At 38.5% G+C, this 11,850-nt stretch overlaps 1 protein-coding gene across 13 annotated transcripts in view; it reads right to left on the reverse strand.

The window, feature by feature from the left end:
- The window catches only part of LOC131237937 (inositol-pentakisphosphate 2-kinase IPK1), a 27,817-nt gene extending 18,405 nt beyond the window's left edge, over positions 1 to 9,412 (reverse strand). For 5 of the 13 annotated variants that reach the window (XM_058236030.1, XM_058236026.1, XM_058236025.1 and 2 more), the window contains exons 1-5: positions 9,202 to 9,411; positions 4,428 to 4,547; positions 3,034 to 3,069; positions 2,523 to 2,726; positions 1,394 to 1,541 (exon numbers count right to left, since the gene is read on the reverse strand). In XM_058236030.1, coding sequence (XP_058092013.1) covers positions 1,394 to 1,541; positions 2,523 to 2,726; positions 3,034 to 3,069; positions 4,428 to 4,547; positions 9,202 to 9,411 — 718 coding nt within the window. Of the gene's footprint in view, positions 1 to 1,393; positions 1,542 to 2,522; positions 2,727 to 3,033; positions 3,070 to 4,427; positions 4,548 to 6,242; positions 6,316 to 9,201 lie in introns of all 13 variants that reach the window. The other 8 variants (XM_058236035.1, XM_058236033.1, XM_058236038.1 and 5 more) reach the window with 8 other exon arrangements.
- Between the last annotated feature and the right edge of the window lie 2,438 nt (positions 9,413 to 11,850).

Consider the following 11,850-nt stretch of genomic DNA (forward strand, 5'->3'; position numbering starts at 1 on the left):
TAAAAACTCAATCTTTCTGATAAACAAAATCATTTTGAAATAAAGGGTGTGTTTGGATGCTCAACTGAAGTGCAATGTTTAAATAGCTAATAGTATGTAGCGTAGCATGCACACATCTAAAGCACAACACATAAGTTACATATCATATGGTGTAAGCTGCAAGTTACTTCTAGATTTTCAATTAAGGTTACGCTTGGTTGCACCAAATATCACGATCAATGGAATTTCATGATATTTGATGCAACCAAGGTACATCCTAAAACAATAGGAAAAGTGGGCAAAGATTGAGTATAAGGATTTTATAAAAAAAAAAATGGGAACAAAACTTTTTTAATACTGTTACTTATTTTACTAAAATAATTGAAACATTAATTAGTTTAAATGTTTAGTGAAAAATAACTTGTAGTTTAAGCTAGTTAGCATGTAGTGTGTGTTAGTTAGTGTGTAGCATACGCTACATGTGACTTAAGCTATTTTAATCAGCTATGCAGTGGGAAGGCTAAGCTACGCTATGTGGCGTAAGCTATTTAAAACACTGCTGAAGTACAACTGGTTACACAGGAAATGACCAAAATGGGGGTGGCTCCATTTAATTCCACAACAAAAACCAAACCCTTAATTGCAACTGTTTGATCCCACTCGGACTTGAAAGAACACTAATTGCAATACGGGGGCTAGCCCTGATTTGGTCATTTGGCCTTTTAACTCGAATGACCATCCAAACACAAACTGTTATCAAATCATTACCAATTCAAGTTTCAAAGTGAAAATGACGAGGAAACAATGGTAAAAAATCATGACGAAACTAATAAATACAATTATTAAGATTACCATCATTAACCTTTCTCCCAGTGATTTGGGATTGCTTTTAACTGGTAGATCATCTTAAGTTCTATGGTTGGCTCCTACCAGATAGGCAGACATCAACCTTTCTCTTTTGCCGGTCTCTTGGAACCAGTGATGGCAGAGGCTCATATTTGACCCCATTCACATGCTGCACATGGCAACATAGAAAGCAAAACTCTCCAATATCCACTCCCCACAGGTTACTGGTCTGAAATTTCTCTGATTTTTGTTTAGCATGTATAAAAGATTAGAAACTTGATGAGACAACAACATGAAAGAAAACTCACCAACACCATGAATTAAATATGTCGATCAAGATTTTTTTTTTACCTTCTGAATTTCATCATATTTCTGTATTTATGATTACTATACCCCTCTTTAATGATCCCCAAATAGGTGAATGGATACCCTACTCAACTAGCATGCAATCTAATTTTATAAAGTTGTTTCATCAAAATATAAATGTCTTAAGTAATGAAAAGTGAATACACTATACTGAGAATCATAAAATGAGCTTTGGCTTACTCATTTAAGGGTTAGTCTTTACCGTGGTGAAAAACTGAATGATCAGAGATAAGAAGTGCAGAATCACAGAGGGTGTTAACCTTGGCAGCATCAACACGCCAAGCAGGGCGTTGACTGATAACATTCTTTTCTATGGACTCCAGGAATTCCTCAGACACAAGGACGCGAATCTGCCATATCCGGAGGAAGTTGAATTAAATAAAATAATAAAAAAAATGCTGAAATGTTGTCAAGGTCATGATACCATAGATCAAGAAAAAGCAACCTATAAAGGAGTAACCCTGCCAAACTAGTCTGAGAGTATGTTAGGATTGAAAAGGCTTCCCCTTTCTTTCCTATTTCTCGAATAAGTCAGATACACTTCACTGACAAACAAGCACTATAACCAGTAAAACACTTTCCAAAAACAAATTCAGAGGGAAAATTATTTCGACAATACATGGGCCCCTGATTTCAATAAATATACCCTGTTTCTCTACTTCCGGTATGGGATTAGTACTAAAATGTGTATCATTCTAATACCAAAAAGTATCATTAACATTGGATCATGTTAGTAAAACATGATTTCAGAGGGAAAATTATTTCGACAATACATGGGCCCCTGATTTCAATAAATATACCCTGTTTCTCTACTTCCGGTATGGGATTAGTACTAAAATGTGTATCATACTATCATTCTAATACCAAAAAGTATCATTAACATTGGATCATGTTAGTTCCCAAATACAAAAGCTCAATGCTACCCAGTTATTGTGTCCTCAAGAAGGAATCCGATTCTTTACAGAGATGAACTAAGACACTTCCACAATTTTTTGATTTTAAAAAAAAATAAAAAAAAATAAAAAATAAAATAAAAAAGAAGAAGATACTTCCACAAGTCAGCTCCACTAAAACAAGAGCCCCTTTTCTTTTTTTTTCTTTTTTCTTTTTTTTTGAAAGATAAAAAAACCCCTCCACCTTTCAAAAGCCCCTTCACTTTTCAAAAATTCTATAAAAAAAAAAAACAAACAATGTTATATCTGAAAATTCAAATGCCTTTATACCATAAAGCATCGACTACAATAACATAATAAAGCTACGCGACCCACATTTCAACTAGAAAATCAAACTAAGTTAGCAATCATATCATGTTGCATCCAACAAGAACGCACCCCAGCATCGACGTGTTCAGAGCCTAACAAGGGGCTCATCACGTGAAGTGCAAAAAGTTGCCCCAAACTTTCCTTCGACGAACAAGTCACCAGTTCTTGTGTATCATTCCACAGTAGACATTCGTGCCTGGACAAGATGGATTTGCTAGTTGTATGTTGAGATTCACTTCTTGGAACTTTTTGCACACGCAACACTTTTCCAACCTATGACCAATGAGAAAAATGTGGCAAATTAACACACACACACACACACACACACACACACACACACACACACACACACACACACACACACACACACACACACACACACACACACACACACACACACACACACACACGTGTATTAAAGAAGAATATACTCGAACCAATACTAGAATGCAGCATATTCCAAAAATCATCACACACTAAATGAATGATAATTGAGTTAAAATAAATTGAATCTGGATGAAATAACAGTAGATAGACTCTCACAAAACTGATATCATGTAAGGCAGGTAGCTCATAGTACCCCAAAATTGTAGTTAATGGGACCTTCTAGGGCCACCTGCAGGGTGCACTGTGGTCAGAAAATAGATGGATAAAAATAAAAAGGCCAGTGGCTCAATGAGCAAAAGTTGGATGGTTAGGATCAGCTCATTTGTGCAGTTTCTGCACATTGTGCCATCCATCATGGAGCCCACGGGACACATGGTCTGATCACTTTGCAAGGGCTCAATGTACAGATGAGATCGCACACAACCAAATGGAACTGTCTTTCCTACGTTGGTTTAAACATTTTCATTCAGGAAACAAAGGCTTGTTAGGAATCAAATAGATAAACATAAGGGGAAAGTTTAGGTAGCACCCTGCACCACTATCTCATGTGGCTCACATGGTGGGCACACTAAGGATGGACCATTCCAAAACAGAAATGATCACATACAGTCTCGTGTTTCTTTCCAACCAGTCATGCATATAGGACATCCGAGTATGAAAAAGATGGCCACGCCGTGAAGATAACCGGCGATTAGAATCAGGCTGATCCACTCATTATGTGGGCCACACCTCTATGTTGAGTCAGACCATCAGCTGTCTTTTGCTTTTGATGGTGTGGGTGTGCCAGCCTGATTTCTGCTCCAAGATCTTCTTGGCGTTGCATCGCCTGGATGTCTTACACAAGTGATATATTGGCAGGAAAGATGGGGCTGTTTGTGAAAATTCACATACAGTGCTTGTATGGGACCATTTCTCATTTGAAAATGTAGCTACGGGAAGATCCTAGTTGGGGCTGTTTGTGAAAGTTCACATACAATGCCTATATGTGATCATTTCTTACTCCAAAATTGCAGTTACAGGAAGGTCCTCGTGGGGGCCTGTGAATGAACAATGGGGGCCATGGCCCACTTTCATCAGGCAAAAATCCATATTGATTGCCTGGTTAGTATTATCACATCAGCATGATTTTTTTAGGGCTGATATGCCATGGAGGTCCCCACCAAATGAGTTTTTTTTTTTTTTTTTTTGGGGGGGGGGGGTGGGGGGCGGGGGGCGGCATTAGACTACAATTCGCATAACTTCTGCTAACATATCCAACTGTAGATACAGCATTCATGCATGTCAATCAAAACTCTCCAAATCATGGATCCAATTGCTGACGGAGCATTGCAAGAAAATCACAATGATCAGACAATCCTATTGGTGGCCATGAAATTAACAGTTCAGCTAGCACTCGGAATTCAAGGGGAAAATCAGATGCTTAATATCGCGCCCGACCAGTGTTATCTTCAGACAATGCTCCACACTTAATTATATCCTGGATTGAAATGCATGTATGCCACCTTCAATGGAAGATTTTCCACGACACACCACAACAGAAGAAAAGGCAAAGAAGCAGATAAGATTTCATGGATAGAACAGGCATACGAAAGCAGGCGAAGATCCACAGTAACCTAAGACAAGATTTACAGCTCCCTCTCCTCTGTAATTCCAGTCAGATGCGTCTTTTCCTTCTAATATCAAATTCATCCTTTTTACTCTTTCCACCTGCAGTTTTCGTCAGAAAAAAAATAAAATAAATAATATATCCCCAAAATAAGTATAGAGAGAGAGAGAGAGAGAGGAGAGAGATAGAGAGAGAGAGAGAGAGAGACCAAGCCCCCCCAAGTGAGATTGAAGGTTTTCTTGAAAGCACACATACGTGGCAATCAATACATCCATAACATTTTTTGAATTATCTATTTTTCTTGTACATGTATGACCCTCCTGATAGATGGACCATCCTGAAAATGGCAGTCAAAACCACCTAAATGGCTCGGATCTCATAAAAATGTGACAAGTTTGAACGCGTGCCAGAAGGAAACCCCCTATCACACATGAGCAAGTACTGTCGAGCTCATGTGGGACCAAGATCAGTGCTTGCATTGATCAGTGGGCCTCAAAAATAATTCTTCCCTTTAGCTTTGCAACCAAAGTTGGGATTCCCTCTGATACATTACAGGGGAATTACATGACATACATGATCCAGGCCCGCCTCTTTTCACAGTATATGTGAGTTTTCAGTTCTGATAAGTGGGGCCAGGTCCGGTAGTCCAAAACATCAGTCAGCTGCACCCCACCTAGGATCAACTGCTCACAAAAGATCTCCCCTATAGTAAAATCTTAACCTTTGAATTTGTGGCCTGCATATAGAATGCTAGGAAGAGGCTACAACAAAAGTCCACATTCCACCGGAAATAGAAGTCCCAAGATTGACTATTAGGATCTTTCAATCTTGAAAACGTTTCATACATACTCCATCAATGGTGGGACTCAATGCTGTAGCTGATTGCTATTTGGTTATGAATGGTAAGAAAGCTTGGAATCTGCTGCAGAAGAAATCTCCAAGACTGGGAGGTTGCTGATTTCGTGCAACTGCTTGGCTATATTTATAAATCTGATCCAAATCAGTTGAGCGATGATAGAATCATATGGAGATTGGAAAAGTCTTCCATCTTTTCAGTTAAATCATTATACAATCTGATTCATTGCAATCATAGTTTTTCAGAAGATCACCTTTATCATCATGTTTGGAAATATTCATCCCCTCCGAAGGTTGTGTGGCTTTTGGGTGGCTGGTCGGAAAAAAGAAAATTCTGACAACGGATAATCTGAGGAAAAGAGGGATGGTCTTAACAAATATCTGCTTATGTTACATGGGGGATGAAGAATCGGTTGATCATCTTCTCGTTCATTGTCCTTACATTGCTAGTATTTGGGCAGATTTTGTTTCTTGCTTCAAGATTAATTGGTGTATTTCGGAATCGGCGGACCTTCTTCTCAAAGCTTGGCATGGGATCAGAATAGGAAAGAAAAAGACTCAAGTTTGGAGAATGGCGATCCTTGCAATTTGGTGGTCTGTGTGGGAAGAAAGAAACGGCAGATGTTTTAAGGATGTTTCTAATTCTGCAGTTTTTGTTGCTTCTAAAGCAAAGCGTTTGTTGTTAGAATGGGCTGTTCAAGTGGATGTTTTAAAAGATTTTGATTTTCTTTTTCTTGGAGTTTAGTTTGTTTCCGCCTTCTCAGCAGAAAGCTGCTCCAGCTTTTGTTTGTTCCTTTCTCCTTCTAATATATAAATTGTTATCTTTAAAAAAAAAAAAATGGACCATGGGTCCCACCTGTCAAAATTGAAAATACTATGCCAGATACCAGGTTTGTAGTTCAGAAAAATGGAGGGAGAGAAATCTGGAAAATGAAACTCACAGGAATGGCATCAAAGCCGTCAAGGGAAAGAGATTGAACGAGACACTTTTCCCACGCGACACATGCTCAAAATCTGGAAAGATTTCATTCTAGAAAATTAATCATTTACGTTTTTTATGGAGAGAGATGACTAAAGAATCTAGCAAATATAGATAGAGAGCAGGCACGAGGATCACGAGTGGACTAATATAACCCTGGATCATCATCTACCAAACCTTGCGGTAAACTACTCAATTATGGCCTAAGCTTTGTGGTGAATGGGGGTGAATCAGTGAGCATTTGGGAAGACGAATGGGTAGGAGAATGTCCAATCATCAATGTTCCCAGGATGGGTCTAGAATATAAATCTTAGAAGAAACTTCGAGGACAGAGATGAGGATTTTCAGGAGCTGATTCATCTATTCAAAGACACATACCTCAGCCATCACGGTGAAGACATTAGAATATGGAAGAGCGAACCATGGAGAATGTTCTCAACGAACTCCTTTTTTTCCGCAATCTTCACACCCACATTATGACAAGAATGCAGAGGCATTTTCACATCGGGCTCGAGAGGGTTAGCCTGTGGGATGCAGGGGCACAGTCGAGGTGGGTAGCTCGTGTGAGGCGGGCCCCACCCGTGTGAGACTAGTGGCTCTTGTGAGGCAGTACCCATGTGAAGTGGGGCCTGCGAGGGGGGTTCGTCTAAGGTCCTAACACATGGGATATCGGGCCTAGGCTATAAAATAAAAGGATTAATTCGCCGTGCTTTATCAATTCAAGCTTTTAGAGCAAGTGGTTAATTGTCCTGCATCAAAGTGGTATCAGAGAGGGAGGTCTCGTGTTCGAGACTCCTCATCGGGGATGATTAATGAAGGGGCATTTTCACACCGGGCTTGAGTGGGGTGGACAAGTTTAAAAGTATGAAAATTTTAAAAAATAATTTTAATCTGGATTTTTAACCACTGATCAATCTGGATTTTTAAAAAATATATTTTTTATATTTTTAATTTATTTATTTTGAAAAATAAAAAACAAAACTGCTATCAGTCTATAGATCAGCCTCTAACATGTTTATTGTCATTTTTCATATCCTAATTGCAATTTAAAATGATGGGAATGTTGGCGGATAGCGGAGTGGTTGGTAGACAATGACACTGACAGACAGTGATGGTGTGATCTAAGGTTGTAGCCGATCTCGAACTGGGGAGATGAGATGGGCCGTTTGAGTCCCTGTTTAAAGACTGAAAAGGAGGATGCCACGTGTATTGAGTTATCCCAGTGGAAAAAAACAAAACAAAACAAAAGACAAAGGAGATAGGAGAACAAGGAACATATGATTTTAGGTTTCTTATGGAGACTTGTAAGAGAGATTGTTAGTGAAAAAATGAGGGAGGGGGATCCGGGGCCTTTTATAGCCAAAGGGGAATGGTTTGGTTGGATCTAAAATATTTGCAGAGATGTAAAGAGGGGTTTTGGGTAAATTCGGGTAGAATTTCGGTTGAGATTTGGGGTCATTTCGATGTTTTTCTTTCATTTGATGGGATTTTGGATGATTTAGGGGCTAGGGTTAGGGAAGAATAGAATTAGGATAAGAGAGGAAAGGAGAGAAAGAGACGTGAGGGGCACGTGATTTGCCTCTACTTTTAATATTTACAACTCCTAGCTCCACATAATGCCATCACTTCTCATTCTTTCCTTTCTTTCTTTCTTTTTATTTTTTTTTATTTTTATTTTTATTTTTTTTTATAAATTTCCTTTTATCCAAACCCCCTTTTCTAGCATTTTATTTTCCTTATTTCTCATTCATTTTCACCCTTCATTGCCTATATTCTTGGTTACCCCATGGTTCACCATGGTGCAACCAAGAGAGGTGATCGGTTGGTGGTCATTCCACTCAACTAACTTATTCTTAAAATGCAAAATCAACTTCAACCAAGTGAGGCGATCGCCCTTAAATCCTCCAAAATCCCAGCAAATGAAAGAAACATACTTCGAAATCCCCAAATCTCACGATTCTCACCCAACCCAAAATCCCCTCTTTGAATCCCCGCCAATCTCCTAGATCCAATTAAACCCTTCCCCTTTGACTATGAAAAACAAAAAAAAAAACCATGTATATATGTGTGTGTACGTATGTATATTCCTCTTGAGAATATATATATATATATATATATATATTAGACTTATTATCTTGCCCTAGTTATAATTCACCAAACCTGATTCTCCTTTATTTTCTTAAGTGGCTGATTTGATTGGATCCCACAAGACAGTAAACTAGTGTTTTGCTGACATTGTCATATTCTTAGAATTGCGAGCTCATAACTAGTCATTCACCCTTGTAAGTTTCCAAATAGTGGTCTTCAATTCCATTCTATTATATATATATATATATATAACCAAGGATAACTCATTTTGGGGCTATTTAGTCTTCAAGCCCTATGAAGATTCGGGAAAATTGTTCATGTCAAGGAAAACCCACCAGTCCTTAAGGAACACCCAAGATAGATACTATACCACTAAATTAAATGCCCAATGGCCCAGCCCAAATTACATCAACACCCTAGAACATGCTCTGACATATAATTAGAATTAACGGTGGGCTAATAAATCAAAACCAATCCAAGCTAGGCATTTCATCATACACCTAAATGGCAAAAACTGAGAGATTAAGCTACAGACTGGGCCTGTTTGTTTTGCCCATTTCCCTGGTAATGTAAATTGACTGTGACATGATAACTGTTTTACCACTGAATGGTATGTATTCAGCAGACAAGTAACTTTTCATAACTATACATTTCCTTTACAAACAGGCCCTAAAAAAGACCCTTCTTAAGAAACAAGAAGATTCAATATACAGCTGAATCAGTTCTTTCCAAGGCAGAGAGAATTTCTACAACTCAACAGTTTAGAAAGAATCAACGTAGAGAGAGAGAGAGAGAGAGAGAGAGAGAGAGAGAGAGAGAGAGAGAGAGGTTACAAGCAGGAAAATGGCGATCGCAGAAAATGTGAGAGTGACCGAACCGGAAGAATGTAAAGCCAACTCTCCAAAGTACAAGTGGTAGGGTATTGAATCAATCGGATTCATCCATATAGTTTCCCCTGCTTTGGATGGATAATGCTTCGAACATCTACTTATTCGTAGAATTAAAAGAGACTTTATGCCGACAGTTGGGCTGGCCCAACACATTCATCGAGGAGTGTTTGCAGAAGCGGATGAGGTGTTACCGAGTAACAATTCGGTGGGTGTTACCGAAGCGGATTGGCCGGTGTACCTCAAACCAGCTATATAGCTGCTGTATTGACGTCGGCAAGTTCTGTGGGTCTGATCATGAGGTAGTTGTTATATCCAAACCGTCCATCCATTTTGTGAGCTCGTCTTAAGGGTTGAGACAAAAATTAAGACAGATATAACTATCAAGTGGATCACACTGTAAAAAGCAGTGGGGGATTAGACGTCTACCATTGAAATCGTTTTTGGTGTCACAGAGGTTTTCGATCAATATAAATTTTCTTTTTCCTTCTTCATTTGGGTCTTCGTGACCTTATGAACATATTGGGTGGAAAATAAATGTTATGTTGAGCCCTTCAAAATTTTTAACAGTGAAAATCATTTATAAAATTATAGGTATAAAAAATAAAACTTATATTGAAAATATAATAAACCAGTGTAATAATGAAAATATTAGCATAATTCTACCTGACCAACCCAGCCAATCCGTCCGATCCTGCTTGGGTGGGGTTGGTTTGGGAATTCTCATCTGAGGTTGGGTTGGGTTGGGTTGGATTAGGGTTAAGGTACAGGAACCTTGAGTTAGGCTAGGGTTGAGCCTCAACTCAACCCACCAGCCTTTCAGCCCTAGTTAAGACTTCCCCGATTGATATATATATATATATATATATATATCTTTCTACAAGTGTACTGTGGAGAGACGCTCTTTCCTGCAGGCTCTGTGGTTTTGAGCCAATTGAAACCTAGGTAGCTTATGACAATTGAGAGCATCACTTGGCTGCGTGGGACCCTGATGGTTGGGCACACCTTAATACATGTATTGTATATTCATATCATCTGTTTCAATAGATTACTTTTTAAAATTTTTAGAAAAACTAAAGTAGATACAAATTTCAAGTAAACCTCACCGTTAAAAATGCAGATTATTTTCAGGATTTCTAAATTATAAAAATTTTAAAAAGAAAAAGAAAAAGAAAAAAGGATACAAATTTCATGTGGACATCACCATATCACCATTAAAAACTTCCTATGGTCCACCGTAATTGTTTTGACCATCCAACCTGTTGATAAGGTCACAAACACCCAGATGATAGGAGAAAAATATCAGCTTGATCCAAAAATTCATGGCACATCAAAGGTTATTTTATGATCAATAATCATTGTTTCATGCGGTGTGTTCTACCAGAATTTTCTACCTTAGGGTTGGGCTTGGTTTGGGAATTCCCACCTTAAGGTAGGGTTGGGTTGGATTAGAGTTAAGGTACAGGAACCTTGGATTAGGCTAGGGTTGAGCCCCAACTTAACCCATCGGACTTTCAGCCCTAGTTAAGACTTCCCTGATTGGTATATATCTTTCTGCAAGTGTACCGTGGAGAGACCCTCTTTCGTGCAGGCAATGTGGTATTGAGCCAATTGACAGCTTATGATAATTGAGAGCATCACTTGGCTGCATGGGACCCTGTTGGTTGGGCACACCTCAATACATGTATGGCATATTCATGTCATCTGTTTCGGTAAATTATTTTTTAGAATTTAAAAAAAGAAAAGAAAACTGAAGTAGATACAAATTTCAAATAAACCTTACTGTTAAAAATGCAAATTATTTTCAGGAATTCTAAATTTATTTTTAAAAAAAAAGAAAAAAAAACAGATACAAATTTCATGTGGACATCACCATTAAAAACTTCCTATGGTCCGCCGTAATTGTTTTGACCATCCAACCTGTTGATAAGGTCACAAACACCCAGTTGATAGGAGAAAAATATCAGCTTGATACAAAAAATTCGTGGCACATAAAAGGTTATTTTATGGTCAATAATCATTGTTTCATGCGGTGTGCTCTACCAGAATTTTGTACCTGCTGTAATTTTTTAGACCATGCCCTAAAATAATCTACCAAAATAGATAGACACCCTGGATGTACAATTCATACAGGACCTTAGCTTCATGGTCCCACCCACATGGCTGGTTCCAGGTTGCAGCCAAGTCTCCATCAATAATTGAACCGTCATAATTACAGAACCATGTACTCGGTCCGGTAGCGACCCCTCAGTACCGAGTTTGGTTGTGGTCGGTACTGTAAAAGCCTCCTATTCTTGGACTCTTGTATATTGAAAGAGGACAATTGGATATTTTCATTTTAACCATCCAACAAATTATTCACTAATCTGATAATGTAACAGTCAAATAAACATGACTTTCGGCTCATGATGCATCTAATTTCCTGCATATCAACTATCCAACTCTGCCCGTGCATCAAACTTTTTCTCATTTCGACCATGGACACTGATTGCGTACTGCATGGGGCCCAAACTTGATGTATGTGTCTTATCCACTCTTTTCATCTGTTTTGTCATATAAAGGTAGTATAGCTCAAAATTGAAACATATCTGCATT

The sequence above is a fragment of the Magnolia sinica genome, chromosome 2, assembly GCF_029962835.1.
Source record: "Magnolia sinica isolate HGM2019 chromosome 2, MsV1, whole genome shotgun sequence".
Lineage (NCBI taxonomy): Eukaryota > Viridiplantae > Streptophyta > Magnoliopsida > Magnoliales > Magnoliaceae > Magnolia > Magnolia sinica.